At 29.1% G+C, this 14,450-nt stretch overlaps 1 protein-coding gene across 1 annotated transcript; it reads right to left on the bottom strand.

The window, feature by feature from the left end:
- Positions 1 to 314: 314 nt before the first annotated feature.
- LOC111897774 (transcription factor RAX2) lies at positions 315 to 2,360 on the bottom strand. Its single transcript, XM_023893727.3, has 3 exons — positions 2,059 to 2,360; positions 1,830 to 1,959; positions 315 to 1,363 (listed from the first exon to the last, which is right to left on the bottom strand). Exons 1-3 carry the CDS (start codon positions 2,192 to 2,194, stop codon positions 547 to 549), a joined length of 1,083 nt encoding a protein of 360 aa, XP_023749495.1. The 5' UTR covers positions 2,195 to 2,360; the 3' UTR covers positions 315 to 546.
- Between the last annotated feature and the right edge of the window lie 12,090 nt (positions 2,361 to 14,450).

The raw sequence follows: 14,450 nt of genomic DNA, 5'->3' as shown, positions 1-14,450 counted from the left end.
TATGGAAGTGAAGACGACACATTAGCAGACAAAAGTCCAGTAATTTAAGACCATATAAATCTTGCTTGATAAACTTATAAAAATGTACTTTTATATACTTCGGCAGCTTTGACTTAGTGAGGCGTTTCAAGATTGACATGATCATATGCATGTATAAAACACCCGGCTGATACCTTTGATGATGTACACATGGATCAAAAAATAGACGTTTTATAACTAGTAACGATATGATGATGCCAATTGAAAATTATACATTTTAAGACTTTTAGATGGTTAAAAAAGGTAGCCAATCAATTAACACCCACCATCACAAAAGAAGAATTGAAAGAAAAGAACTTCAGTTTTCTAGTAGTAATTTTTCCATTGATTTCCACCATCAAGTACAGATGAACACAAACCCCAACAAACTGTGTCGAAGTTTCTGATCTTAACCTTCTTTAGTAAACCAAAAAACATCCTCACAAAGCCTTACAAATAATAACCTAAATGATCATCTTCTCTTACTTGCCACTTAATTACAAGAAGTTTTAATTAATCTTAACCTAATTAGTAAAAGTAGGAGCACATTCCTTTCTGATAGTGTGTTGTCTTGCTTCCATCACCATCATGAAACAAATAGCCGTTGAGGTTGAGTTTCACTTCCTCAAGATCATTATGCAATGGACTTACATGGTTCGTGAACATGAACTCTTTTGGCTTCTGATTGACCATCAAACTCTGCGTTTGAATTTGATCTCCAAGAACCTGATCATGAAGCGTCATTTGGTGATCAACTTCTTGCTTGATCTGATACTGATTCTTCTGATGATGATATTGATGATGATCTTTGTTGTAATTCACATGGCTAACATGGCTCAGAGAACTCCCACCTTCCGAAGATGAACATGCTGTACTTCCAAACATGAGCATGCCTTCTTTCATACCTGATGCAGCGTAGTATGTGTTGCACATGGTATGAGGGTCATCTGGAAACCCTAGATAATTATTACAGTTATCATTAACATCAATGGTGGTGTCGCTTCTCATCAAACTAATTAGATTATTTGCAGATGGTGGGTGTGGTGATGAGATATCAGCAGCAACATTAATATGATTAATATCATGAACAGGAAGAGAGTTGGAAGTGCTGTCAACATTGATGAAGTTAGGGGTATAAGTGTAAAATGATGATGAAGTGGTTAAGAAGTGGTCTGGTGCATGATGATCATATGGTGGTGGTTGGAATGTCGGAGATGGAAAAAAAGTTTGTTTTTGTTGAAGGGAAGGAACCATAGTCAAAAGCTTCTTCTTCAACTTGGTGTTCCAGTAATTCTTGATATCGTTGTCAGTCCTTCCCGGTAGCTGAGCGGCTATTACCGACCATCTGCATATACATTTTTGGAAATAATTGATATTAATATCGACATTTTTGGAAATTACATAGCAATCAACCTCTCCATATTAATAAAAAAAACAAATTTAACAAGCAACTCCACATTTGAATCAAGAAAAACTGAGAAAAGACTGACCACTCTTTGATTTTAGCATATATGCATGCACCTTAGTCAAGATTTCAAGAATCTTTTCTAAAGATTAACTAATCATTTTCTATACTCTCTCTCTCTCTCTCTCTCTCTCTCTCTCTCTCTCTCTCATGGATTAATTTGACCTAACTTATAGTTGAAGTACATAAATATATACTTACTGTCATGCAAAAAGGGAGATGATTATGGAATGAATAGGGTGGAAGAGATCCAAGTACATCAGTTTTATATGTATATCAGTGAGAGTAGTCGTTAATTTGCAAGCACAAAGTTAGTAAAAAGATAAAGATCCAAGAGAAAATTAACCTGCTACCAATGTTGGCATACAAACTGCAGATGATCCTATCTTCTTCATCAGAGAATTCACCATGTCTAATATTGGGTCTCAGATAGTTTAGCCATCTCAACCTGCAACTCTTCCCACATCTTTTGAGACCTGCTCATACTCAACCCCAGTTAAAAACCCTTTAGTTTCTTTAAGAAACACACACAATTAGATTAAATGATTAATGAGGGTTTAGAGAGAGAAATATACCAGCTTTTTGTGGAAGAGCAATCCAGTTACCACCAGTACCAAATTTCTCGATGAATTCTTTGAGTTTTGCATCTTCTTCAGGAGACCATGGCCCTTTCTTCACACTTGCTTTGTCACAACAAGGGGCTCTACCCATCTCTCTCTCTCTCTCTCTCTCTCTCTCTGTATCTCTCTCTATCAGTCTCTCTTCTGTATCTCACTTAGTTGGATTTTTTTTTTCCAGAAGCAAATGTCTTTCTTTCTCTCTCTGTCTTTGACTGAATGGACAAATGTGTTTGGTGGGTTTGCTTGATGGGTTTTTATGGAGGGAGAGTCTACGAGAGATCTGGATGGATGGAAGTCAGTAAAGAAAAGATTTTATAAATAACATGGTAACACAAGTCAAACTCAAAGAAGGACATTGGCCATTGAACTTTATTATAATTAATTATTTTCAATAAAGTTTTAATTAATGATTATGTACTCTTAGACTCCAAGACTCCTATTTACATTTTGCTTATTGCAAAATCTTTCCTACGCATTTAAACTTTATATTTCATTAAAAAATTTCAAACTACAAACATGTTGAATTTAAAACTATTATGCAATAATATTTTAAAAATGTTGAAAGAAAACATACCATTACTATCACTTTTTGTGACAAAATTTTAATAATTTTGATATGCTTTTAACCATTATAATACTTAATTCATCTAACAAGAATAATAAATATCAAAAGGCCTTTGACCTAACGGTATGGAGTGATGCTCTTATTTGAGTGGTCATGGATTCAAGTCTTGCTTGAGACATATGTGGTGATAATTAGGAGTAGATTAGTTTGTTGTTTTAAAAAAAAAATTAACAACATAAATAATGAGAAACTGCTACACAGTGTGGCACAACACTTCCTCGACAGATGTTAAGGTGTGCTCCGTGCATAGTACCACCCCCAACCTCGGCATGCAGAGGTGAGAAGCTGGTTTGGAACCCATCCTCTAAGTCTTTCTCCTCTTTGATTGTTTGACCAGCCAATGCAATGACTATACTTTTTATTTTTTTTTCAATTCCAAAATTTTATAAATACTATCTTTTAAATACCATTTTATAACACATAAACATTTTCTTCATTTTTATTCTAAAAATGTCATCATCTTCGTCTTCATCTTTACGGACTTTTAACTCGGTGATAGAATTCACGATGGAGGTTTTTCAAATGGTGGAAGTCAAGATCGAAGAACTATGCCAGAGGGGTGTTGAAAATGTGAGGCGGGGGAAAAGAAAATATGTATATAGAATCCTGAAACTATCCATCAATGTCTCATGCACGATTATTTTGATGAGTATGCGGTTTTTCAAGGCAAATTTTTTCAACGGCGGTTTTGTAATTTATTTCAGCGTATAGTCAACGACGTCACAGAATGTCAATATCTCCACTAATGCCCAATTGCTAGAGGTACAATAGGAAATTCAAAACCGCACTTCATATAATAGAATATGTTACTTCATTTGATGTACTAGATGAGAATATTAGGATGTCCACACGTACCACATGAGAATGCCTTCACAAATTTTGAAAGTATGTCACGAGATTGTATGGTCCACAATATTTGTGTAAGCCTAACTACAATGACATCCAACTGAAAACGGGCACGACTTCCTTTGAATGTTAAGAAGCTTAGATTGCCTACACTAGGAATGAGGAAATTTCCTAAATGCACATCATGGTCAATATTACTTGAGGTGATCATGGCTATCCAGTGATCATACTTGAAGTTGTGACCTCACAAGATTTTTGGATACTGCATGCCTTCTTCAATGTTCCCAATTTGTTGAATGACATCAATGTTATTAACATGTCTCAGATATTTAAGGACATATATAACATCACTACGCTATATTCATCATTTTTAGTGCACAAAATGTCTTATCAATATGTGTATTATCTTGTGGATGAGATCTATCTTGAGCGTTTTGTTATTGTTAAAACATTGTCTTGTCCTAATGATCAAAAGAGAGTGAAGTTTAAGAGCTCAGGAAAAGGGGAGGAAAGATGTTGAAAAAGCGTTCAGAGGTCTTAAAAACATTGGCGCATACTAAAATACCCCATCTTTTTTTTAGAAGAAAATGATGTGTGAGTGGATTTATATGATGTTTATATTGCACTAGTTTTAAAGTTATAAATCATAATATAACACGACTGAATTAACACACACTAGGAAGTGATCCTAATCGTGCAGTAGTATAGTTTTATTAAGTAATGGTGTCGAACACTAGGGGAATGAATATGATTCAGATAAGATAATTCAAATGCTAACTAAACTATAAACAGTAAAGTAACTGGGGAGGGGGGGGGGGGGGGGGTTGTTTAAATTCAATTAAATTAGAAACTAGCGACAAGATTTAGAGATAAATAAGAAAGTACTTCCACGTAGATTCTGAATCTCATATTTTTCTATGGTTGCTTTATTAGAAATACAATGGATTTAATATTGTTATCGATTCATATAACGACTACTTCTCTTGTTGCGATTGACTAACATTATTATTTATAAAGAAACTAACACAATGAAAATGCTAGCAAACTAAGTCCTTAATTAAATAATTGAATTATGAAAGAATTGATCTAGTGATAATCTCAGTGGTCATGAAAATCAATTGAAGCAAAGAATTGTAATGTAATGTTCTCTTATACATTAATGTTTATAATTATATCGCCTAACCCTAGAATTTGGTCCATATATAGTCTAAAAATTCGTTGTTCATAAATTAGTTAAGATACAAGTTAGTATAAGATGAATGATCCTCTAGAATATATATATATATATATATATATATATATATATATATATATATATATATATATATATAACTTAGTTGTAGGCAATAAAATCGAAACTTTAACACATAAGGTATTGCGATCAAACAAACATAATAAATAATCAAACTTTAGAAATTCAACAAACAAATCAAAACAACTAATAGATCAAACCATAATATTAAGGGTTCATTTGCATCTAAGCGGAAACAAAGGGTATTACCTCATAAACAGTAGATAGAATAAAAAATTTGAAAGAGGATTGTTAAATACAATCATAAAGCAAACTAATTTTTAGTCATAATGCTCATAACTTCTGATTTTTCAAATCTTCACTCAAAAGCGCTTCTCCAACCTTGAAATCAACTCAAAAGGGTTTCTAGACGTTCAAAACGACATATCTCATCGTGGTAACATATATGTGATGCATCATGTGCCATTTCATGCAAAATACGAACAACCATATTAATTATATAAAGTTTTATCGATAATGATGGACAAACACCAAAATAGACGTCCATGAAACAATAATTGTGTTACACCCCTCTTCAATAACAGGAAAAATGTGGTCATTGCCAATAGGTAGGACAAACATGCCTAACATGCCCATCTTCATTTCCAGTCGATTAAACCATCAAAATCATGAACTAAAATTAAGTCCATGTCTATGTCTAAGGTGAATGGTACTCAAACACAACAATATCATATGTTTGATTTATAAACCCGTAAAAACTGTATGTTTTTCGGTTGCTATGTTATTCCACATCCACAAAGTTAGCATGTTGTGTCATTTCTTTACTATTTATCATTTAAATAAGGAATTCTAGAACAAACGAAAAACAAAAAGTTAGTACTTTCACTTATATATTAAAAATAATATTAAGATACAAGAAGATCCTAAACCCTAATTAACATACATGTTGTATATGAAAAATACGTATTCTGGAATTCGAAATCCAACATCTGATGAATGTTACTGAAATCTGGAATTCAGTGAACAATACCGAAATGCAGACTCATATGAACAATGTGAAATTTATTTTTTAAGCATCAATCAAGTGAAAAGCAATTTCAAGTAAACACAAATAAATGGACTTCGTAACATCTTGTTATTCATGAAAAAGAATTTAAGCTATTCTCCATAAATTCACCGGTAGAAATGAGAGAAAAAATTGTTGTTTATGATTAAAATAATAATAATAAAAGAATTAATAATTTATACCAACTAATACTTGAACTGGTCATTCTGAAATTAGTGGTCATTTCAATAAATAACCACAATATTAGGTCATATGTAATGACTTCTAACCAATTTGTGTTTTGGATTATTCATTATTTGAATAAAATCAGATTTTCTCGTTGAACAATTTAGACTAAACTATCTGTTGCGGATATTCACATTGGATTATAGATAAACTGAATTATTATTTTTGAATATCGAGTGACCTTAGTTTATAAAACAATAAACAAATATCATGAAAAATATAAGTAACAATTTTTTTCTCTTTTAGTATATATATATATATATATATATATATATATATATATATATATATATATATATATATATATATATATATATATATATATATATATATATATATCGGTACTCTAATTTATTTTCTAAATATGTTAGAAAGTTATATTCAATCAAAAATTTTAAAATATCTTAAGACGTACTTCTTTGAATATATATATATATATATATATATATATATATATATATATTACTAGGTGTGAAATCCGTACATTACACGGATTGATTTAAAAAAAATTAAACATTAAATTAAAGTGTAAACATAAAATGTTTTTTAATATACAACTTTTAAAATAAAAAAGGAATAAATGTGTTTATTGTAATTTAATATCATATATATATATATATATATATATATATATATATATATATATATATATATATATATATATATATATATATATATATATATATATATATATATATATATATATATATCCATGCTTAATAAAAACCTCTCATAAACGCCATGTTTCCATCTTTTAGACCAGGCTTCTTCCACGTGTCAATCCCATAAATACTCAATCATTTGTTTTTCCCGCCCATCTTCTGTATCAATGACAAATTCAGAAAATTAGAAAAAATTTAATCCCTTTAAATCAGCCGCCTAATTAGTGATATATGTGCATCCGCTCCTTCTGATCACAACTCTATCTTCTCTAATTTTTCCTATATCTTTTGGAAACGAAATCACTCATTCAAATTTATAGAATACTAAAAATCAGGAATGATTTATTTCATTGATCTTCAACCCAATTTTAATAAATCAGGATTGAAATCCGCAACCATCTCCTTATTATATTTTACTTTCGTCTTCCAATACGCCCCCAAATCCCCTGCCACTCCCATCGATTTACATTTACTCTTGCCCCATCTCTATGAAAACACTAGAAAGTTGACCAAACCATCACCTTACCTCCACTGCCAAACCACCATGTTTCTTCCACCATCGCATGACTTCAATCAATATCCAACTTTTCGTTGTATTATGTGCCACTTCCTTCTCAGTCTCTCTTACTTCCGACTTGCTTTCTTTCTCAGACATCTAACAACTACTGAAAAAGAGAGAATGGAAGCAACAAATCAATGGGTTTGAAGGTAAGTTGTATATGTTTCTAATTTCTAATGACCATTTGGGTTGTGAGTCATTCTTTTCGTTTCTTTTTTGTTATTTCAAAATTTTCCAAAGAAAAAGAGTGGGTGATAAAAAAGTATAATTGAGAGGAATTTGAGCAGGAATGGGTTATGTTTCGTAGAAACATAAACATGTGTCTTGGATCTCAAAGGAACTATAATTTTAGTTTTATAATTAGTATTTAAGGAAGTTCTTCAATTAAACAGTAAGAAAAATGGAAAGCACACTAGGTGTTTGTGAAAATGTCTCACATATAGTGATGTTGTGGTGAAGACATGGTGCTTAAATTGCATGCAATTCTTTGTATCCAGGTTTGTCTGCTTTGTTCTACTAATCCTAAACCTAAACTTGATCATATTAGTTTCTCATATAACCATGGATTAGATATGGTTCTTTTCAATTACTCATCTATTCCATATATATATTTTTTATAGTTTGAGGTGAAGATCATTCAGGTTATTTTTATTTTTTTCAAATTTTATTTTTAGAGGATATTGTTTTTTTGGGATTCATGACTATTCTAATTTCACAATTGATGGTAAATATCCAACTTTAATCTCTTTTTACAGGTGTATTTGATTTTTTAACTACAATAACTCATAATGTTGGTGTCCCTTACTCTCTCTGGAGTACATTGTTGATTCTACGGAGAGGCAAGATCTTATTAGTTTTCACTATTATATTGAAAAATTATAGTTTTATGGTTAATTTTTTTTAAGAAAATATCAATATTTTACATAACTCTTTTTTAGGATCAGTGCAAGGAATATAGGGATTAAACATTGCATAATATTGTGGCAAGTTTACGGCCTCCAAATAAAAAGATATCATTTTTTCTTTTGCATTTGTAGTTCAAGTTGCAACTATTATCTTGATAATTTAGGCATTTAACTCTTTTGGGATCAGGGAAGGAAATTTAACTATTATAAATAGTTTATTTTTAACGCAAATAATTTATATTTTTTGCATAAATTTTAATTTAACTTTCTCCCAATGAAAATGCAAACTCCTGTAGCTAAGGGTTCATTTTAGGGATTTTGCTTTTAAAGTGTATTTTTATACCCAAAAGATAATAAAATGCAAGTACCCATGCAAGTTACATTATCATGCTTTTTTGACAAACAAATTTTGAAAGTTGTTTGGGAGCTAAATGCTTTTTTCTATTTCTGTTGTAAGTCAGCGGATTATTGGAAATGGGGGTGTTGAAAGTCGTTTGGGAGCTTTTTTTCTCTTTTTACGGTTTAAGCAATGTACTTTGGAGCTAGATTGGTGTTTTTGATAAAACATGGGCTTTCATGTTAAATAATGATTGGTTTTTTCAGAACTTCGTATTTAGATATGATGAAAGTTGGAATATATGAAAATTGGCTTTGTATGGTTTTACCAATGTACTTTGCTAATTTCATTTGTAGAAAATAGGAGGAAAAGTTAGGGTTTTGTTTTTTGAAATTTTATAGTTGAATATCATCATGGGTCTCAAGTCTTGAGTGCAAAGCAAAATTCTATTTGGATGTCATTATAGTATTATATTTTCTAAAATGGTTTTTACTAGGATTTCCACATGGAGTGGAAAATAAAAATAAAAAAATATTCTTATATAACATTCTACTTTCTGGAAATTATCATTTATAACATCCTACTTTGGAAAACGGCCTCTTTTTAATAATTTTCTACATGGAGTGGAAAATAAAAAAACAAAAATTTCTTTTATAACATTTTACTTTTTGAAAAACTATCATTTATAGCATTCTACATCATAAAATGGTATGTTTTTGAATATTTCGAACATAAATTGGAAAATAAATAAATAAAAACATTTCTTTATATGTCATTCTACTTTTTGGAAATGTCATTTATGTGGTGGAAAATAAATAAAAACATGTTTTGTTTATTATAATTTTAAACATATCAGTCGTGGTTTCCACGGGTTATAACCTAGTGTGTGTGTGTGTGCATATATATATATATATATATATATATATATATATATATATATATATATATATATATATATATATATATATATAATAGTTTACACATATAAGTATATGACTTTAATTTTAAAAATTGAAACAAATCAAAAATTGACAAGTGGATAATATTTATTTCAAAAATACCACAAAATGACAAGTGTCAAAACTCATTAGAAATTGACATTTAGCAAAAAAATCTTCTTTTATGAAGAAGGATAAATACACTATATATCATATTATATTATATTATATTATAATTTTAATTTGTAAATAGATAATTTTTTTTATTGTTTTATAGAGTTGACTAAACAGACTCTTTGATTAATATCCCTAAAAAGATAACAAATATTTAACAAAAAAGTATTTATGTTCATCGTCTCCACAAGCCCCTTCTATGACTTCTTTTCCGCGAAAAAAAACGTAAAGTCTTGGTGATTAAGAAATCAATTACCGACTTGATAGCTATAGAATAGACATATCTCTCAATTGTCTCACTTTCTAGAACATACGCTAATTGCATTGTTTTATTTTAACATACGCTAATTGCATTATTTTATTTTAACATATAACTTGGTAAAAATATTTTACATTGAACATATATTTTTAAAAAATAAATTGTAAGAGTATTTATAATGGCTTATAAAGTTTTATTATTTTTGTTACAATTATCTTTTTATTATCTTTAATATAACAAAATGTTTTATTCAAATGTTATTTCTACAGTTAATTTTTACAAGAAAAAAAGTTAATTAAGTAATTTATCATTTAATTACCTAAAATGTTTTATTAATCCCTCGCATATAATTTATTATTATTTCACTAACGTATGTCATTTTTTTGGGTGATTTTTTCAAAAGCAAGTTGTCGGGTATAGATTAGGTATAAATCATTTACTAACATATGGCATTTTTATATTTTATGTCGAAAGAATAAAATTAAAACAATAACTATGTCAAGTATAATTTTCAAAACTATAAAAGATAATAAAATTCTCACATTCACAATTATATAAGATGCAAAAAGATAAAGCATTATGCAACCACAGAGTTTTATAATATTTGGTATTTTAAAATTTTATGAGTTTTGATCATTTCTTTTACATTATATAACTTATATATAAAGTTTATTCATTTTTATTTTAACTAATAAAAAATATCATATCTAAATATAATTTAGGCTTAAAATAAATTGTTATTAAATATAGAGATTAAATGTAACAAAACCTAACAAATATAAAAGAAGAGAAAAATAAGTATTTGAAGTGACCTCCCCCAAAGAAAAACTTTCCTTACTTTAATGGTAAAAAGTTTTTCAAAATCTATTTAAAAATAGCAAAAAAAGAAAAAACTTTAGAAAAATTTACGATTAGAGATGTGTAAGAAAGATGTAGCTAAAAAGATTTTAATGATAATGATGAGAGATGTATATGTGGATGTGTTATGACGTACCACACACATATATCTCATATATCTCGTTATTTGAGGTTCATTTAAGATTTCCTATACAAGAATTATGCACTATAATTAAAATGAAAAACCTAAAATAGATATATAAAAAACAAAATTACAAGTATGTTTAAAGAATGGTATAATAGTAAAATAATTTAGATAATATATAAAAGTAATACTTATAAAATAATAAAATAATAAAATAATAAAATAAAGAGAAATTAAATAACATCCTACTTTTTGTTCTGACAAATCTTGTTACTCAATTAAATAGTGACATACGTAATATTTAATGTTCATTTAATGACATTTTAGTATATCAATATGACACATGTCATCATTTTTTTTTTTTTTTTTTTTTGGAAACGACAAATTTAAACTACTTCTTAAATCCACATATGTCCACGATGAGACTTGAATCCTCAACTTCAAGGAGGGAATGCAACATCGGATACCGCTAGATTAGAAACTCTTTGGTCGTCATTTAAATGGGTAGGAGGAATGATAGGAACAAAAATAAAAGAATATTTAATTTCTCTAAAATAATAAAATATGTTTGGAAACTTATATAAGATTAACAATGTTGATAGTCTTAGTTTGGATCGGGCGACAGATTTTGTGAAAGCTAGCCACACATATAATAAATGTTTGGATGCGAATATGATACTTTTTTTATTGAATTAGAACTTTGCAATATCATGACATTGGGAGTGGTTAATTCTATATCAAAATATATTCCATAAGATTTTTATTCAATCTTTGTTTTAGATTATGGGTGAAGTTCTAAGTTTAAACCAAATTGGATTGGATATTAGTATAGTCCTAATTTAATTATTTTAGTTTTGTAATGTTTTTGTTATTCGTCATATTGCTAATTGTTAGTATAATATAAATACTTCATCTTTTAGTAATACTAAACAAATGAAACTCTTATTTTAGTAATTTAATGTGGTCTTTACTAAATTAAACAAGTTTTACAATGTCGAGTTATACATCAAATATTTGTAGTACCCCTAAAGCAGTGGGATGAGTTGTTTCATAAACTCTTATATCCCATGTTCTTTTTCTTCTTAAACTTATATCATATGCATCATAAATTGTACTAAAATGTATGGGTTGGTAAGGATGAATTTTCATTTGTTATGGATTGGAAGGGATGAAAATGAGATGATAGAGAAACTCATACGGCCCCTCGGTGGCATGTAGGTAGTAAGAGATTTGAGGGATGGAGTCCCACCACCCTTAGGGTACACAAACTATACCAAGCTGTAAGCGCGCAATCCAACAATATGTGACTCAAGCGTCTTCTACAACCTGAATGCGCTCTCTCTCTCTCTCTCTCTCTCTCTCTCTACTATTGGTCATTGACTAACGATCAATTTTTAATGGGGTTTTTTAATTACCGATGATAAATATCACACTCAACCACTTCAAAAACAACACCATTTCTCTAATTACATTCCAACCTTCTCTTTCTCTCTCTCTCTCTCTCTCCATTCCTATTCTCTCCATTTCCATTACCATTATATCATTTATATTCCTTTCCAAATTTTATAGTCCATTTCAAATGGATTATATCCGTGTCAAATCCAACAAAACGGTTTAAGGCAAGTACAACTGGCGTAGTGAAATCAGAAGTTGTTCATAAGGTTTGACATATTCAATTCCTAAAACAGAAATTCGAAATTATTTCAAATACCCACCATATCAACCTGAATATAGTCAACTACCAATGCAACTGTAACACCATTTTTTCATAACATGCATTATTATGAGGGTTGTAGCTTGTATATACGACAAGTAAAAGGAATAGCATATGAATTTTGCTTGAGTGTGTGTACAAAATATATGGTGATGTGTAGTGTTAAGGAGATTAATGTGTAACTCGTTATTTATGAGATTATAATTAAAAAATAATACTTTTTAGCTGAGGAAATCTAAAAGAAAGTTTTAGTTGACTCAAATACAAATGAGTTGATATAAAGAATATTAAAATCTGATTTCATATGAATAAGTTATGGTCGTCCTAAGTTAAGATGGAAGTATGGTAGAAGTGGTTATTGTTTCGCTACATGACATGCAAAAAGTTTATGTACAACATGTAGTCACCGAAAGTGAAAAAAACTAAAACATTAAAAGCTTGTAATTTGCGATAAAAAAAATAACCCAAAGCAACTCAGAATGTAGAGGATGTGACTCTCCAAAGTTTTGGAGTTGAACAACACCAATTCAAAGGGAGGATTGAAGGGGATTGCATTGATTTCACACCTAGCACTTAGAGTAAAGATAATTGTCTCTTGTTACTTGCTAATATACTTATTAGGTGCTGAATTGAGTAGAGGGACAAGAACCCTAGTATGGAATAATCATGCAATTGTTAAGAGTTAGTGTATCATATGGTGAATAGGGTATCAAGCATCGTAATTACAAGTTTATATACAAATATTTATGGCCAACTTTTTAATTAAAGATGACGGGTCTGATAAACCCAAATTATGGAAATTGTGAATTGGTGGTGTAAAGCATATGTCTTAATAAATTAAGACATGTGAATGATTGTTTCATGATATATAATCAATTTGGTATGAGATTTAGTTATGGAATTTAGTTTGTGCTTAAAGAGCTTGTAACTTAAGTTAAGGTATTTGGAAGTGTGGTTTGATGGATAAGTAATGGTTAATTAATTCCATAATGGGTTAAGAAATATATATATATATATATATATATATATATATATATATATATATATATTTATTTTGTATATGGAATGTGGTTGATATTGGTATAATGGAATAATGTTACTTTACAAAGTATTAAGTCAATTTAATGAATGAATGGGTTATATTTTGAGTTGTATTAATTCATGTATGCTTTGATATTGTAACAACTTCGAGAGATAAGATCAAAGGCTAGATAAAAAGTTTTAGGACTTCAAGTGATCAATCAATAATAAGGTGAGTAACCATACTCATATTTTTGAGAGATGTTTTATATATATATATATATATATATATATATATATATATATATATATATATATATATATATATATATATATATGCTTATTATTGTATTATATGATAACTATAGTATTATGGTTATTGTAGAATAATATATTGTATGTTAAAAGCTTGGAGAGTTGTGTTTGGTTAATAGTTGTATTAAATTGGTATAACTGAGTTTTATTGTAAGTAATTGTTATATGGAGTAATAAGTTGATTTAGTTGAATTATAGTTATGTTATGATATGAAGTGTTGGTGTACCTATCTATGGATATGATTTATAGTAAATCGATATAGAGGTTATCTGATGTGGAATGTATGCATATGGTTTTAGTTGATGGTCATCATAATGTAGAAGTTGTATATCTGAGTTGTGTTGAAAAGTTGTAGCTAAACACAACTATCTAGGCCATTACACAATTATAATTGAATATAAATATTACATTTTTCTAGATTAGAGAATCGGGATTGAGTATAGTCGATTAGTTATAGTTGAGTACAA

Source organism: Lactuca sativa, chromosome 6, assembly GCF_002870075.4.
Source record: "Lactuca sativa cultivar Salinas chromosome 6, Lsat_Salinas_v11, whole genome shotgun sequence".
Classification (NCBI taxonomy): domain Eukaryota; kingdom Viridiplantae; phylum Streptophyta; class Magnoliopsida; order Asterales; family Asteraceae; genus Lactuca; species Lactuca sativa.
Note: the sequence above shows the minus strand (reverse complement) of the source record. Positions and strands in the feature narration are given on the sequence as shown.

Excerpts from the sequence above, each read along its gene's own strand:
- LOC111897774 (XM_023893727.3), bottom strand. The coding sequence starts at position 2,194 with ATGGGTAGAGCCCCTTGTTGTGACAAAGCAAGTGTGAAGAAAGGGCCA. Across the intron at positions 1,960-2,058 it reads TGCTCTTCCACAAAAAGCTG|GTCTCAAAAGATGTGGGAAG; the intron begins GTATATTTCTCT and ends GAGTATGAGCAG. Across the intron at positions 1,364-1,829 it reads TATGCCAACATTGGTAGCAG|ATGGTCGGTAATAGCCGCTC; the intron begins GTTAATTTTCTC and ends ATGTATATGCAG.